The following is an 18,043-nucleotide window of genomic DNA, read 5'->3' as shown; positions in this document are numbered from 1 at the left end:
TAATTAGCTGATTGTACTCTCGTGCTTACAATCACTAGTTCCACTGCCATCAAAACAAGGCACAGCATCACCCGCCGCCCTGCCGGGAGGAAGACGCCACCCTCGGCGGCTAACCGCCGACCCCAAGCGTTCGAGAAGAGTGCCCAGGGTTTCGAGATCTGATGCGTCAGCGTTTAGCGCTGCTGGCCGAGCACGTTGTCAGCTTGCTAGTAACCCCCTTACAAACTCCTGCAAGCTGCTGCTTCTAGATACTGTTAAACTGTTAGCCATCTCTAGGAGTAGAAGCAAAACGGTGCAATCCCATGTAAACAAAGCGAAATCCGTGGTGTTGAATGGCCTTAAGACTTCTTAACTGCTGGGTGGAGCCCCCACGTAGCGTTTAATGCTGTTTGCTGTGATTCGTTGTGCCTGTTTTTCATTATTTAGTACTTCAGTTCAGTCGCTCAGTCGTGTCCGACTCTTTGTGACCCCATGGACTGCTGCACGCCAGGCTTCCCTGTCCATCACCAACTCCCGGAGCTTTCTCAAACTCATGTCCATCGAGTCGGTGATGCCATCCAACCAGCTCATCCTCTCATTCTTTAGTAGGGTATTCACCAAGTCACCAAGTGAGCTACTACTGAACCGGTACTTTGCCTATTACAACGTATGGAGCACCAACCTGAAACGCAGTTTGTGATCAACATAAACCTTTTTCCTGTGAGTCTAGTTACTAGGCAGTGTAGTTAGCTGATTGCTAATAATACCAATCACTAACCACACGGCCAGGTAAAAAGATTTGGGAATTCATCCAAATGAGCTGCATGTATATATCAATATGGGGGGCTTGGCGAGGGGATTGGGATTTGCTGCTATTGCCCTTTGCTTATTTATCAATAGCTTAACCAAGAGAGAAGTCAACATTTTAGGTGCTAAATATATGATGTATGTTATATATATATATATATGATTTTTCAATATTCCTTCAGTCTCTGAACCAAAAAAAAATGTTCAGATATATTGGAGAGTAGAATTTTTTTCCTTAGCTGCCATTGTATAGATTTGTAATTGTCAACTTTTGAAATATATTTTTGTGAGAGACTGTATTAATATCTTGCAAGAATAAAGTGCCATAAGGAAATGAAATTGTGGTTATTACCAATATGTTCATGTCCTTTCCTAAATTGGTTTTATGATTTCCATCTCAATTCCTCCCACAGTAATTACAACTTTCCTATCGCTGAAAGAGTTAAATTGTTCCTAGATTAACCAGATCTCCGGGGAAAGCTACACACATAACATTTGTACACATTTTTGTAGAAACATATTAACAAAAATGTTCATAGTGTATTTTTCATCCCACTTACCCATTTACAACTCGTGCCGTAAAAGCAGCTTTTAGTGGGACTGACAATCTAAATCAAGCTTCTTTCCGTAAGATTGGCCTAACAGATTCAGGGGGCTAATGTGTAAAAAACTATACACACAGGTCACCTATCAGCCCAGTTCCGACCTCTAGCTACCATAGGCTATGATGTTAGCTGCCCTGTTGATTTCATCAACCAATGCAGGCCCAGAACCTCCCCATAGAGGGTGCTGCGCTACAGCAATCTGGTGTGGAAAAGGGTTTGGGGCGGTGGAACTAAGGAACTGAAAGCTTTATTTAGATACGTTTGGGGAAAAGGTAACTGGTCTGGCGGGGATAGGAGGAAGGAGGGTGGGGGGAAGGAGGCTGAGGATGAAAAAGCTGAAGTGCTCCCCCACTGATTCAAACAGGACAAGACGCCTCAAAGTGGATGCTTTGACTCTCCTATTTGGACCCCAAGGCTTAGACAGGTCCGGAAGCCTGTGATCACTGCAGAAATGAGATTCAGGTGACCCACAAGCGCGCGCCAGACCCCAACATCTACCGAGCAAACCAAGGGCTTCCGGCCGTGGCGGTTGCCAACTTGGCGGGTTTCCGGAGTGAGGGCGGGGCGGGGCTGAGAGACGGGCAAAGGAGCTTGGAGAAGCGTCCTGAGTTGCCATGGAAACGAGGCCCAGCAGCAGTCTCAGCAGCCCAGAGGAGTCCTGTGAAGCTCTTCCCCAAGGATTGCTAGTGTTCACCGGTTCTTCGGATCGCGATGTCAACTTGGCCAAGCAGTTCTGGATCGGGGCGTCCATGTACCCCCCCAACGAATCTCAGCTGGTGCTGTCCAGAGGTAGCAGCCAGCGTCTGCCGGTGGCGCGTCCTTCCAGGAGCAATGCACCGGGTGAGTAGCTCCTCTGTAACCCACGGGGAAGATACTAGAGCCCCGCCCAGGAGAAACTTCTGAACCTAGTTCTAAAGAACCTTTCATTCAAATATCTAAACCTCTATACAAACAGTTTTAATATCGTCTCTGCAATTTTTCCACCCCAAAATGATCAGTGATGTCTTTGTTATATCTAAAAGCACATCTGAAAATATCCCCTGGGTTATGACATCTGTTTGTCTAAATAGTGTAGAATAGTCTGGGCAAATGTTGGCTGAAAAGATACGAAACACAGTCGTTTACATAATTGAGTTCAAACATGAAAGCCCTAGAGAAGGTTGAAGGCAGAGTCAATATTAGGAAACAAGTTCCCTGACCTGTAAGGCCTAAGATGGGGAAACTGCAATTTTTATAGGTATAAAAAACTTAAATACCTTTAACGATATGGTTTTTCCAGTAATCTCTTTACTTCCCTTTTGTATTTTTTAGAGAAAAAAACTTACTTCCAGCCTTTTTTCCTTGAGGAAAGCAGTAAGTACAAAGTTTTATGCCTTTCAATATCCTGATTCCTAGATTCTTTAAAAAATCTAAGAACTTTTTTTAAAATTTAAAAAATATAGATAACAAGTATAAAGATACAACTTCATACTTTGGCATAACTTTCTGAAAGCATACCAGGACCCTGCCTCAGGGACCGATTCATTTATCCAGAGGAAGATGCCTAAATTCCTGTAACACTTTGAATAGGAATTGTAATATATGATACTGCAAGTTTGTTCTGTTTAGAGACCTTTCTTATCTCTGGACTCAGGCTACTCTTCTAAAGAGATTAAAGGTTCCTTGCAGTCAGAGCTAATTAATTCAGTCTCCAGTTATTTATGAATCTGGCTCATAAAGTTTCAAGACAGTACATATTTATGTTACCTTCCTACTCTATATATTACCTTTTAACCTTTAATTTTTATCAACATTATTGTAAAATCGTGATAAAATTATTTCAGATTGAATTTGACTGTTTTCTTTAGAGAGTAGAGATGTCACTGCTGAAACCCTAAAGATTCAAGAATCTGAGGAGAAAAAAAAGTATCTCCAAAAGGTAGGCCAATATTTCAGAAAGTTATTTGATTTTCATTAAAATTTCATTATTATCTTCTGTGTGTGTTTTAGTCTCTCAGTCGTGTCTGACTCTTTTCAACCCCATGGACTGTAGCCCGCCAGGCTCCTCTGTTCATGGAGTTCTCCAGGCAAGAATACTGGACTGTATTACCATGCCCTTCTCCATTATTTTCTAAATCATCCCAATATTCTTTTTTTTAATATACATATATAGAAATTTTCTGCTTCTGGTATATCAGGTTGGGCATTAAAGAATCTTTATTAGAACTTTAATTGAAGATTAAGAAATTCTATTAAACTTTGGCAGTTCTCAGTCTCTGCAAAAGCCCAAGGATGTATAAGAACAATAAAATGAGAGGGAAGTGGGGGAAAATGCACACACTTTCCATCCAATAAGGCCCTAAATCATATACAAAGTTTTAAGAAGAGAAATACTGTAAGAACAGGAAAAAGTGAAGAGAATTGACTGTCTTGCTGTGCTGTGTCGCTCAGTCATATCTGCCTCTTTGATGAACTGACTGTCTTAATAGGTCAAAATTAAGTGATCAGAGGAATGAGTCTGTCATCTAGAACCATTCTGATTAAAGGCCACAATTCAACACATTGGTGTTGTCAAATCAACTGAACATGTCTCTTCTTGGCACCCTTCCTTGTTGTCTTTTCTTGTTGCAGGCACAGACTTTAACTCAATAATTAGTACAGTGATTTATAGAAACATTTTGTTTGGCTAATGGGGAGATTCCATTCCTGTAACTGTTCCTGTACTATAAAAGCAAAGATAGAGGATTTGTCTGACCTAATGTCTTTAATCACCAGATCTATTGGCAAACTCCAAAAGACTTATTGGGAATTCTACATAAATTACAGAACAATGCATTTGAGTTTGCTGATCACATTAGTTCCCTTTGTGGACTCTTGGTGATTCCTCCAAACAAATTAAGTGATTAGAAATAGTCAGCATTTTCTTCTCTCCTGGGGATACTATATACTGTATATTTATACCAGGACTTAATGAGGGGGAAGAGAGCTTAAGTTTCAGTGAGGCAAAAATCATTAAAATTCTACTTCTTCAGCACATTTTAATTTCATTTTTGGAAGAGGTTAGAAACAAAAGATTAAAGGCAAACTATTTCCAATTTTTATCATTTTTTTGTCAAACAATTTAAGACAATTTGAGGAGTTACAAGTGAATTTTCTGTAAATGGACTATTAGTAGTCTTAGAACTGATTTCCTTGCCTCAGTTTCTTCTATTATTAATTAATTAATACCCAGATATCTACTGAGAACCTGTCACATGCCAAGTACTATCCTAGATGCTGGGAATATAAAGATGTATTCCCTGACTTCCAGGGGTTTATAATCTGGTGGGGGAAAATGCCAATTAAATAATGCATTATTATGATAGAGATACACATGTAGAACTATGGGAACATATTGAAGGACATCAAAGTCAAGCTTAAGGATTCAAGAACTCTTCCCAAAGGAGCTGCGTTTCAAAGAATGTATAGAGTTGACCAATCAAGTAATATCCTCCATGCTGGACTAGTTATCTTCCTAAAACCCACGTCCTGTTATGCTGCTTTCTTACTGTATTCGTCTGCTAGGGTTGCCGTAACAAAATACCACAGAACAGGTGACTTAACAGAATTTTATTTTCTCGCAGTTCTGGAGGCTGGAAGCCTGAGATCAGGGTGCCTCCAGAGTTGGTTTCTGATGAAGCCTCATTTCCAGGCTTCTGCAATAGATGGCCACTTTCTCAGTGCATCCTCACATAGTAGCAGGAGCTCTGGTGTCTCTTCATCAACTTAGAAGGACATCAGTCCTATTATATTAGGACCCCACCGTTATGACCTCATTTAACTTGAACCACCTTTCTAAAAGATCTGTTTCCAAATAGAATTACACTGAGGGTTAGGGCTTCAACATAGAAATTGCAGGGGTGGGGATGGGAATGATATATTTCAGTCTATATATCTGGTTTCATTTTTCTCCCTGTCTTTTCTGCATGATGTAGACCAAACTCTCCAGTGTGGTATTCAAGTTCTTTCCCAGTCTGACCATGACCTGACTGTCTTCTACCACTCTCCTTCCTTCCCCTATTCACCACCCCCTATCCCAAAAGCAGCGTCCTCTGTTCAGTTGGTTCTCAGCCACTAGGCTAGGGCACACTGTGTCCCCTTTGCCGTATGTGCTGAGATGGTAAGTGGGTAAATATTAATCTATTTTTGCTAAACCTAAACATTCACATTATCCTGTGATATCTGCCGAATTGTCCATTAAGTCAAATGGGTTCTGCAATGCAGTATAAACAAGACTCTTATCTGCTGAGGGTAGAAGAGGCCTAACCAAGCAGCAGACCAGCAGGACAGAAAGAGAATATTACTGAAACTGCCTTGTGAGGATATAGGAGAACCGAGTCAGTATGGTGCAATACAATTAAGAGAATCACGTAATAATTGAATGCTCTTAGAGATATCCTCTTTACCATCTGAGCCACGGGGGAGGCCAGTGGGTGTGAACTTGGACAAACTCCAGGAGATGGTAAGGGACAGGGAGGCCTGGCATGCTGCAGTCCATGGGGTCGTGAGGAGCTGGACACGACTTGGCAACTGAACAACGATAGATGTCCTCACATACCATTGTGATATAGTACTCATAACACCCAACTTAGTGAGTGCATACCATGTGGTATGTATACTAAGCTAAGCACTGTATATGCATCAGCTCATACTTTCCTTAAAATAACCTCATGATGATTATTCCCATTTAATCAAACGAGGCTTAAATGATCTTCCAAAGTTCCCACAACTGGAAAGTGGCTGAGTCTAAATTCAAAGCCTGTATCCTAATTCCAAAGCCCATGAGTCTCATTTTATTGTATTGATTGATGGCCATGGTATTGTTCAAGTATCAGCCAAAGATTCTAAAATTCAAAACTGTGGTATGAATACAAGTGTGAGAAACAGTGTTTCCAGCCCTGTGGAACTGTACACTGTTTCTTCAACCTGCAGTGCACTTTTGTGTGTCTTCCTAAAATGCTGTCCTATATTTACCTTCAAGTTTCAACTCAAATACAGCTTCTCTCTGAAGCCTTCCCAGAGGTGACTTGGACACTACAGAATGAATAGCTCCCTTCTCTGTGCTCCCAGAGCAAGTCATGATCTGTGTTACAGCTGCATGTGGATGCTTCTGTCTCTCCTGCTAGATTCCAGGCACCATAGTGTAGTGGACTTCGGAGACAAGCTGGGTTTGGATGTCTGACTCTGCCACTTACTATCTCACTGACCTTGAGAAGCCCACTTAACCCCTGTAAGGCTCAGCTTCCTCAGATAGAGAAGAAGCAGTGATAAGGATCCCCCTCATCCGGTTGGTAAAAGATATGTAGAACACCTGGCCATCGTTTGCTCTCAACAAATTCCAGTTCTCTTTTCTTCCATGAGGGCAGAGGTCATTTCCTATTTGCTTGACCCTGGTGCTCGTCTACCTATTGAAACTCAATAAATATTTGTTGATAAAATAAATAATTGCATATTGAGTTAACAAATGAATGAACATATGCTCTATTCAGTGATAATGTCATTTTGGTTAGCCTTTTGCATGTGTATACACCTGACAAATTTTTCTAGGCTGACAGTTTTTGTAAGAATATTCTCCAAAGCTAGTCTATTTGCAAATCTACTTTAGGATCAATTTAGCACATGCCCTCGCTTCTCAGTTTTGCTTTTACGTCATGGGTCTACATATGATGGGAGGAAATGTGACTCCTTGCAATTACTAAAACTTAGACTCTATTTTGGATGACACTGTTTTTTTAAGACTGTAGTACTTTCCCTACATTGCTGCCACCACCATTCTAGAATTTTCAGCTTGATGGCAGAAAATAAATGGGGGTGGGAGGTTCTATTTAACTAATAAAACATGTATAATGATCTATTTAATTTGCAGATCTCCTACATATTTTGAACATATACATTTGTAAGTAAATTCCTGGTATAATTTTCATTCTAAAGTGGGAAAAAATATTCCCCATCAAGTCACTTAAAGTTTTTTTTTTCTTTCACAGTCTCCTTAAAATTAATGAAAATCTAAAAATTTATCTCTCTCTCTCCTAAAAACACCTTTATAGCTTTTCTCCCCAACTGATACTGATTGATTTTTTCAGTTGTACTTTTTTAAACTTTAATGTTATCCTCCATCTTGGAATATCTTCCAGGTATACATTATAAATACTTTGGTTAGTGGAGAAAATGCTATTAATCACAAGTACTATTTCTGTGATGGATAGCCATGGCAGAAAATCAAGAACAATTTGAGTCCATCAAGATTAAATGGCTTACTCTGTCCATAAAGGAAACCTTATAGCTCTGTACTGGTCCATTATTCTTCCTTTGAGAGTTCTAAAGTAGTCTGAAAACATTATAATAAATGAATAGTCAGCTAATTCTTTGAAATCATAAAACTAATTTGCTTTTTAGTTTTGCCACCTTTAAGAAAGCTCTTTACCTGATTATCTCTTTATGAAAATGATTATAAATAATTCATTTTCTGGGAGGGGAAGAAAAGATCAGAGCAGTACTTTAAGGCACGTATATAGACAACATACTCATAAACATCCATCTGGAATCAGAGTTTAATGTGAGTGAATATAAACTAAAGGTTTTTAAAAGGAAAAGATCCCATCTGTGAATCAGCAATAAAGACATACCCTTTATCAGGCTTCCCTGGTGGTTCAGACAGTAAAGACTCTACCTCCAATGCAGGAGACCTGGGTTCAGTCCCTGAGTCAGGAAGATCCCCTGAAGAAAGAAACGGCTATCCGCTCCAGTATTCTCACCTGGAGAATTCCACGGACAAAGGAGCCTGGTGGGCTACAGTCCATGGTGTCGCAGAGTTGGACACGACTGAGCAACTAACATTTTATCAGGAGTGGGGTTTAAATCTGTTCAGCCTCACAACCTGTACAACCAATGCTAACTATGGGGTACGTCTTCCTTAAAAGTCAATTTGCAGGCTTCTCTGGTGGCTCAGTGGTAAAGAATCTGCCTGCCAAGGCAGGAGACACAGGTTCAATCCCTGATCCAGGAAGATCCCACATGTCATGGAGCAACTAAGCCCCTGCACCCCAACTATTGGGTCTGTGCGCTTGAGCCTGGGAGCCACAACCACTGAAGCCTGCACACCCTAGAGCCACAAGAAAAGCCACTGGAGTGGAAAGCCCGCACAGCAACAAAGACCCAGCGCAGCCAAAAATACATAAATAAATGTTAATATTTTTTAAGAAAAAAAGAAATTCCTATTTCTTAAACAAAAAAAGTCAGTTTGCTATATGACACTTCAGTGAACCAGAAGCAAATCATTCTATGATGCTTAGAAGAAGAATCTAAGAAATTTCACAAAGATGCGTTTTTAGATACCAAATCACAGAAGTGGAAACCTTTAACATTATCCTCCATTATCTTATACTTTGAAGGGACACTCAGAATCATTGTTAATCAGTTTTGTAGAGCCAAACCAAAGATGTAAGGAATTTCCTCAGTGTCATTGCCCAGGATGTTCAGTTAAAAGAAAATCCTTTTTGGTATCAAGTTGCCCAGGAATGGCTTCCCAGACAAATCAAAATTTTCTCAGTCTCAGTGTTACCTGGCTTTGTTCTAATTTTGCTTTCCTGCCCTCATGTAATAATAAAATTCCTTTTCCTCCATAAAATGAATACCACTAGGAGGTGATGGGTTTCTCCTTCACCAACAAGATACTTATTTAAATTCTTGTTGTTGCAAATTTGTCAAAGAATTCAAATGGAATAATCATAAAAACAGATTGTGCTTTCACTGTAGCAAGCAAATATTTTGGTAGCAAATGATAATTAAAAGATTGCATAAATATGAATTACTCTTTTATATCCTCTGTCATACCACTTTGTCTTCAAACATTATTCAGTCTTGGGAAACATTTAAGGTTGACAGATAAGGTTTCCCTCGTAATCTTCTAAACATCTACAGTCCACCAAATGCTTCCCAGGTGATGCTAGTGGTAAAGAACCTGCCTGCCAATGCAGGAGACAGACACGGGTTTGATCCCTGGGTTGAGAAGATCCCCTGGAGGAGGGCATGGCAGTCCACTCCAGTATTCTTACCTGGAGAATCCCATGAACAGAGGAGCTTGGTAGGCTACAGTCCACAGGGTCACAAACAGTCAGAAACAACTAAAGGGACATAACACACATACACACACACATACGCACACACACAGAGTCCACCAAAAGATGCTTGGGGTAAGAAATGATATTTGAGATCAAATAGTTGAATTCATTGCCCCAGACAGACCCAGCCCCAGAGTTGGATAGGGTCATGTCCCAAATGCATCTCATCTTTTTTTCCAAAGATCTGTATATGTTCTCTTCTGTATACATTCACTTAAAGAACAAAATAAAAGCATTTTAAGCCCTATAGTACAAATAGGCAAGGACCCATACTATCACCTGGTAAAACAGGAATAAATGAAACTATTGAACACAGAACAAAGCAAAGAACATCATGTATTTTTTAAAATAAAGTCAGAACTATTTGATTCCAGCTACATGAAGCCTTATTGTTCAAATTAGTAAACACCTTTAAGCAGTGAAAGTGAAAGTGAAGTCGCTCAGTCGTGGTTGACTCTGCGACCCTGTGGACTGTAGCCTACCACGCTCCTCCATCCATTGGATTTTCCAGGCAAAAGTACTAGAGTGGGTTGCTATTTCCTTCTCCGGAGGATCTTCCCGACCCAGGGATGGAACTCGGGTCTCCAGCATTGTAGGCAGACGCTTTACCATCTGAGCCACCAGTAGGGTTAATCAAATAGAATTTTTTGAAGAACTGGGTAATTCTGTGGATCAGGTCACTCAGAAAATAATCACAACATATATGCATCTCGATTCATACATTAATACAGGTGAGGGCCATACACTGAAATGTGGGGTCATGGGGCCAAGCTGAAATTTACAGAATGTTTGCCAAAAGCAGCTGAAAACTTTGTACCCTTATAAAAAGATGTAGGCAAGGAAAGAATCAAAACTTCAGAGGCAGTGTCCAACTCCGGCATGAAAGGTCAGACAAAGTCATCAACAGGAGGATGAGTTCCAGAGTCAAAAGGCAGGAGAATCCGATTTGGAAAAAATTGTGCAAGATTCATTTGACAAATATTTGTTGAGAATCTCTCTTAGTCTGGCATTGTGCTAGACACAGGACTATAATGATGAACAACAACAAAAAACCAAGCATTAAAGTTACAAACTCTGCCCTTATCTGAAACGTATAATCTAATCAACAAGAGAAATACTTATGAAAGAATTACATGTGATGTTAGGAGAACATCTGATCAGGCAGTATTGATCCAATCAATGGAGTTGGGGAGAATTTCTGCAAAGATTCAGCTGAGATTTGAAGGAAGAATGGGCTTTAATTAGGCCAGAGATGGGGTGGAGGGAACATTAAGAGAACATTCTGGACAGCAGAAACAACTTGGTGCCTGTCTGAAGCTGAATGGCCAGTGTGGTGATGGAAAACTTAGGCTACAGTACTTAAACAATAAGAAGCCATTGTAGGGTTTTAATTTGGGGGAGGATAATAACAGATTTATTTGAAAAAATTTAGGAGAAGAGGTTGAAAGTGGCCAGAAGTAAGGAAACCAGAGTGAAAGCCAATGCAGTCATTCAGTTGGGAGGTGATGATAGCTTGGATTAGGAACAAGTAGATTTATTTAAGAGATATACTTTGGAAGAAAAATAATTAGGACTTGAATTGTGTATTGAATGTGTACAGTGAGGCATAGCAAGGTATCAAAGATAGTATCATGGTATCCTGGCTTGCAGAACATGATAGATGGTGCCATTCAATGAAACAAGGAACGTTAAATAAACATCAGGTTGTTGGGGTTTTGCGGGGAGGGGGAAAGGGTTGTTGTTTAGTCGTTAAGTCATGTCTGACTCTTTGTGACCCCATGGACTGCAGCACACCAGGCTTCCCTGCCCTTCACCATCTCCAGGAGTTTGCTCAAATTCTTGTTCATTGAGTCAGTGATGCTATGTAACCATCTCATCCTCTGCCACCCTCTTCTTTTGCTTTCAATCTTTCTCAGCAACAGGGTCTTTTCCAATGAGTTGGCTGTTTACATCAGGTGACCAAAGTATTGGAGCTTCAGCTTTAGCATAAGTCCGTCCAATGAATATTCAGGGTTGATTTTCTGTAGGATTGACTGGTTTGATCTCCTTGCAGAGCAAGGGACTCTCAAGAGTCTTCTCCAGCACCACAGTTTGAAAGCATCAGTTCTTTGGTACTCAGCTCCTTTATGGTCCAAATCACGCATCTATACATGACTACTAGAGAAACCATATCTTTGACTATACAGACCTTAGTCAGCAAAGTGATTGTAATATGCTGTCTATATATTTTGTCATAGCTTTCCTTTCAGGGAGCAAACGACTTTTAATTTCATGTCTGTAGTCAATGTCCACAGTGATTTTGGAGCCCAAGATAATAAATTATATCAGTGTTTCCACTTTCCCCCCTTCTATTTACCACAAAGTGATAGGACTGGATGCCATGATCTTCATTTTCGAATGTTGAGTTTTAAGCCAGTGTTTTCACTTTCCTCTTTCACTCTCATCAAGAGGTTCTTTAGTTCTTCTTCTCTTTCTGCCATTAGAGTGGTATCATTTGCATATCTGAGGTTGTTAATATTTCCCCTGGCAATCTTGATTCCAGCTTGTGATTCATCCAGCCCAGCATTTCTCATGATGTACTCTGCATAGAAGTTAAATAAGCAAGGTGACAATGTACAGCCTTGTCATACTCCTTTCCTAATTTTTAACCAGTCCATTGTTCCATGCCTGGTTCTGACTGTTGCTTCTTGACCTGCATACACATTTCTCAAGAGACAGATAAGGTGGCTTGGTATTCCCATCACTTTAAGAATTTTCCACAGCTTGTGATCCACACAGTCAAAGACTTTAGCATAGATAATGAAGCGGAAGTAGATGTTTTTCTGGAATTCTCTTGCTTTTTCTATGCATCAAATAATGTTGGCAATTTGGTCTCTAGTTACTCTGCCATTTCTAAACTAGCTTATACATCTGGAAGTTCTTGGTTCACATACTACCGAAACTTAGTTTGAAGGATTTTGAGCATAACCTTGCTAGCATGTGAAATGAGAGTAATTGTATAGTAGTTGGAACATTCTTTGGCATTGCCCTTCTTTGGGATTGGAATGAAAACTGAACTTTTCCAGTCCTGTGGCCGCTGCTGAGTTTTCCAAATTTGGTGGTATATTGAGTGCAGCACTTTAATAGCATCATCTTTTAGGATTTGAAACAGTTCAGCTGGAATTTTGTCACTTCCACTAGCTTTGTTTGTAGCAATGCTTCCTAAGGCCCACTTGCCCTCATACAACAGAATGTCTGGCTCTAGGCCCATGACCACACCATCATCATTATCCAGGTCATTAAGACCATTTTTGTATAGTTCTCTGTGCCCTTGCCACCTCTTCGTATCTCTTCTGTTTCTGTTAGGTTATTACCATTTCTGTCCCTTATCGTGCCCATCCTCACATGAAATCTTCCCTTGATATCTCCAATTTTCTTGAAGACGTCATTAGTCTTTCCCACTCTATAGTTTTCTTCTATTTCTTTGCATTGTTTATTTAAGAAGGCCTTCTTATCTCTCCTTGCCATTTTCTGGAACCCTGTATTCAGTTGGGTATATCTCTCCTTTTCTTCTTTGCCTTTCACTTCTCTTTTTTTCTCAGCTATTGTAAAGCCTCCTCAGAAAACTACTTTGCCTTCTTGCATTAATCTTTATTTGGGATGGTTTTGGTCACCACATCCTGTACAGTGTTATGAACTTCTGTCCATAGTTCTTCAGACACTCTGTCTACCAAATCTAATCCCTTGTATCTATTCATCACCTCCACTGTATAATCAGAAAGGATTTTATTTAGGTCATACCTGAGTGGCCTAGTGGTTTTCCCTATTTTCTTCTATTTAAGCCTGAATTTTGCAAGAAAGAGTTCATGATCTGAGCCACAGTAAGCTCCCAGTCTTGTTTTTGCTGACTGTATAGAGCTTCTCCATCTTTAGCTGCAAAGAATATAATCAATCTGACTCAGTATTGACCATCTGGTGATGGCCATGTGTAGAGTTGTCTCTTGTGTTGTTGGAAGAGGGTGTTTGCTGTAAGTGTGTTTTCTTGTCAAAACTCTGGTAGCCTTAGCTCTGCTTTATTTTGCACTCCAAAGACAAACTTGCCTGTTCCTCCAGGTATCTCTTAACTTCCTACTTTTGCATTCCAATCCCCAATGATGAAAAGGACATCTCTTTTTGGTGTTAGTTCTAGAAGGTCTTCTTATAAGTCTTCATAAAATCATTCAGCTTCTTCAGCATCAGTGATTGGGGTATAGACTTGGATTGCAGTGATGTTGAATGGTTTGCCTTGGAAAAGAACCAAAATCATTTTGTCATTTTTGAGATTACATCCAAGTACTGCATTTCAGACTCTTATGTTGACTATGAGAGCTACTCTATTTCTTCTAAGGGATTCTTACCCACAGTAGTAGATGTAATGGTCATCTGAATTAAATTCACCCATTCTCATTCATTTTAGTTCACTGATTCCTAAGATGTTGATGTTCACCCTTGCCATCTCCTCCTTGACCACATCCAGTTTACCTTGCTTCACAGACCTAACATTTCAGGTTCCTATGCAATATTGTTCTTTACAGCATTGGGCTTTACTTTCACCACCAGACACATCCAGAACTGAGTGTCATTACCCGTTTGGACTATCCTCTCCATTCTTTCTGGAGCTGTTACTAATTGCCCTCTGTTCTTCTCTAGTAGCACATGGGACACCTTCTGACCTGGGGGCACATCTTCTGGTGGCATATCTTTTTGCCTTTTAATACTGTTCATGGGGTTCTGGAGGCAAAAGTACTGGAGTAGTTTTCCATTCCCCCTTCCAGTGGACCACATTTTGTCAGAACTCTCCACCATGAGCTGTCAGTCTTGGGTGGCCCTGCACAGCATGGCTCATAGTTTCACTGAGTTATGAAAGTCCATTCAGTTTAGACTCAAGGAGTTTGAGGTGCCTTTGAGATAAGCAATGATAAGTCTATTTGAGTGTCAAATAGGCCTGTAAATTTGTGAGCTACAGAAGTATGGGCCAGAGATGAGATAGAGTCATCTAGATGGGGAATCCCCACCTTCTCCTTGTTACAACATAGTGGACAGGACAGACATACCTGAATGATGAGGTCAACCCCATTCATCCATTCATCCATTCATCACATCTGTATAACCAGCAACATGATAAAAACCGTGAAGACTCAGTAGTTATTTGTTTGCTAAGGACAAGTCTTGGTGATTATTGTGGACCAGGTCAGCAATAATATATAATTCAATCACATATAGAAATATCTTTAAGGTGTATGATTTTTTTAATATGTTGTTGGATTCTGTTTGCTAGAATTTTGTTAAGGATTCTTGCATCTATGTTCATCAGTGATATTGGCCTGTAGTTTTCTTTTTTTGTGGCATCTTTGTCTGGTTTTGGAATTAGGGTGATGGTGGCCTCATAGAATGAATTTGGAAGTTTACCTTCTTCTGCAATTTTCTGGAAGAGTTTGAGTAAGATAGGTGTTAGCTCTTCTCTAAATTTTTGGTAGAATTCAGCTGTGAAGCCATCTAGTCCTGGGCTTTTGTTTGCTGGAAAATTTATGATTACAGTTTCGATTTCCTTGCTTGTGATGGGTTTGTTAAGATCTTCTATTTCTTCCTGGTTCAGTTTTGGAAAGTTATACTTCTCTAAGAATTTGTCCATTTCTTCCAAGTAGTCCTTCTTATTTGCATAGAGCTGCTGGTAGTAGTCTCTTATGATACTTTGTATTTCAGTGTTGTCTGTTGTGGTCTCTCCATTTTCGTTTCTAATTTTGTTAATTTGGTTCTTCTCCCTTTGTTTCTTAATGAGTCTTGCTAATGGTTTGTCAATTTTGTTTATTTTTTCAAAAAGCCAGCTTTTAGCTTTGTTGATTTTTGCTATGGTCTCTTTAGTTTCTTTTGCATTTATTTCTGCCCTAATTTTTAAGACTTGTTTCCTTCTACTAACCCTGGGGTTCTTCATTTCTTCCTTCTCTAGTTGCTTTAGGTGTAGAGTTAGGTTATTTATTTGACTTTTTTCTTGTTTCTTGAGGTAGGCCTGTAATGCTAAATTGAAAGATAAAAACCATATGATTATCTCAATAGATGCAGAAAAAGCCTTTGACAAAATTCAACATCCATTTATGATTAAAACTCTCCAGAAAGCAGGAATAGAAGGAACATACCTCAACATAATAAAAGCTATATATGACAAACCCACAGCAAGCATTACCCTCAATGGTGAAAAATTGAGAGCATTTCCCCTAAAATCAGGAACAAGACAAGGGTGCCCACTCTCACCACTCCTACTCAACATAGTTTTGGAAGTGTTGGCCACAGCAATCAGGGCAGAAAAAGAAGTAAAAGGAATCCAGATAGGAAAAGAAGAAGTGAAACTCTCTCTGTTTGCAGATGACATGATCCTCTACATAGAAAACCCTAAAGACTCTACCAGAAAATTACTAGAGCTAATCAACAAATATAGTAAAGTTGCAGGACCCACATCCCAGAATATTAGAAACAAAAGCAAAAATAAACAAATGGGACCTAATGAAACTTAAAAGCTTTTGCACAACAAAGGAAACTATAAGCAAGGTGAAAAGACAGCCCTCAGATTGGGAGAAAATAATAGCAAATGAAGCAACAGACAAAGGATTAATCTCAAAAATATACAAGCAACTCCTCCAGCTCAACTCCAGAAAAATAAATGACCCAATCAAGAAATGGGCCAAAGAACTAAACAGACATTTCTCCAAGGAAGACATACAGATGGCTAACAAACACATGGAAAGATGCTCAACATCACTCATTATCAGAGAAATGCAAATCAAAACCACAATGAGGTACCATTATACGCCAGTCAGGATAGCTGCTATCCAAAAGTCTACAAGCAATAAATGCTGGAGAGGGTGTGGAGAAAAGGGAACCCTCTTACACTGTTGGTGGGAATGCAAACTAGTACAGCCACTATGGAAAACAGTGTGGAGATTTCTTTAAAAACTGGAAATAGAACTGCCATATGACCCAGCAATCCCACTTCTGGGCATACACACCGAGGAAACCAGATCTGAAAGAGACACGTGCACCCCAATGTTCATCGCAGCACTGTTTATCATAGCCAGGACATGGAAGCAACCTAGATGCCCATCAGCAGACGAATGGATAAGGAAGCTGTGGTACATATACACCATGGAATATTACTCAGCCATTAAAAAGAATTCATTTGAATCAGTTCTAATGAGATGGATGAAACTGGAGCCCATTATACAGAGTGAAGTAAGCCAGAAAGATAAAGACCATTACAGTATACTAACACATATATATGAAATTTAGAAAGATGGTAATGATAACCCTATATGCAAAACAGAAAAAGAGACACAGATGTACAGAACAGATTTGTGGACTCTGTGGGAGAAGGCAAGGGTGGGATGTTTCAAGAGAACAGCATCGTAACATGTATATTATCTAGGGTGAAACAGATCACCAGCCCAGGTTGGATGCATGAGACAAGTGCTCGGACTTGGTGCACTGGGAAGACCCAGAGGGATCAGGTGGAGAGGGAGGTGGGAGAGGGGATTGGGATGGGGAATACATGTAAATCCATGGCTGATTCATGTCAATGTATGACAAAAACCACTACAATATTGTGAAGTAATTAGCCTCCAACTAATAAAAAAATAAATTTAAAATAAATTTTAAAAAAAAAGAAATATCTTTAAAATTGTTGTTTAGTTGTCAATTCGTGCTCTACTCTTTGCAACCCCAATGACTGTAGCCCGCCAGGTTCCTCTCTTCATGGGGTTTCCCAGGCAAGAATATTGGAACAGGTTGCCATTTCCTTCTCCAGGGGATCTTCCCAACCCAGGGATCAAACCAGAGCCTCCTGCATTGGCAGGCGGATTCTTTACTGATAAGCAACTGGGGTAGCCCATAGAAGAAAGGTTCCCTGACCAGGAATCGAACGTGGGCTGCAGTGGTGAGAGCACGGAATCCTACCACGGACCACCAAGGAATGTCAGATTGTCTTTAATATATCTATATTGAATTTTAAGGGCTTCCCTCATAGCTCAATTGGTTAAGAATCTGCCTGCAATGCAGGAGACCCTGGTTCGATTCCTGGGTCGGGGATTTGCTGGAGGAGGGATAGGCTACCCACTCCAGTATTCTTGGGCTTCCCTTGTGGCTCAGCTGGTGAAGAATCCTCCTGCAATGTGAAGTTCGATCCCCAGGTTGGGAAGATCCCCTGGAGAAGGGAAAGGCTACCCACTCCAGTATTCTGGCCTAGAGAATTCCATAGACTGTATAGTCCATGGGGTCGCAAGGAGTCAGACACGACTCAGCCATGTTCACTTATTGAATTTAAAAGTGTAATATTCATTTTATGATAATATTTTCCTCAACATTAAGATTCAAGTCTCACTTATTGCTTTTTAAAAAAGTAAGTGCCTTTTAAAGCAATATTAAAGCAGTTTTTCACTTCGCTGTACACATGAAACTAACAACATTGTAAATCAACTATACTCCAATAAAAATCTTTTAAAACAGAAA

The 18,043-nt window shown here is 40.0% G+C and overlaps 1 protein-coding gene across 3 annotated transcripts in view; it reads left to right on the top strand.

Moving 5' to 3' along the window:
* Nucleotides 1-34: 34 nt before the first annotated feature.
* The window catches only part of HOATZ (HOATZ cilia and flagella associated protein), a 33,517-nt gene continuing 15,508 nt past the window's right edge, over nucleotides 35-18,043 (top strand). Inside the window, exons 1-4 of one of the 3 annotated variants that reach the window (XM_070473603.1) lie at nucleotides 35-699; nucleotides 1,756-2,231; nucleotides 2,703-2,744; nucleotides 3,239-3,309. In XM_070473603.1, coding sequence (XP_070329704.1) covers nucleotides 2,006-2,231; nucleotides 2,703-2,744; nucleotides 3,239-3,309 — 339 coding nt within the window. In that variant the 5' untranslated portion in view covers nucleotides 35-699; nucleotides 1,756-2,005. Of the gene's footprint in view, nucleotides 700-1,703; nucleotides 2,232-2,702; nucleotides 2,745-3,238; nucleotides 3,310-18,043 lie in introns of those variants that run through there. The other 2 variants (XM_020882251.2, XM_070473602.1) reach the window with 2 other exon arrangements.

Source organism: Odocoileus virginianus, chromosome 10, assembly GCF_023699985.2.
Source record: "Odocoileus virginianus isolate 20LAN1187 ecotype Illinois chromosome 10, Ovbor_1.2, whole genome shotgun sequence".
Classification (NCBI taxonomy): Eukaryota; Metazoa; Chordata; class Mammalia; order Artiodactyla; family Cervidae; genus Odocoileus; species Odocoileus virginianus.
This window is presented reverse-complemented; position numbering and strand designations above follow the sequence as displayed.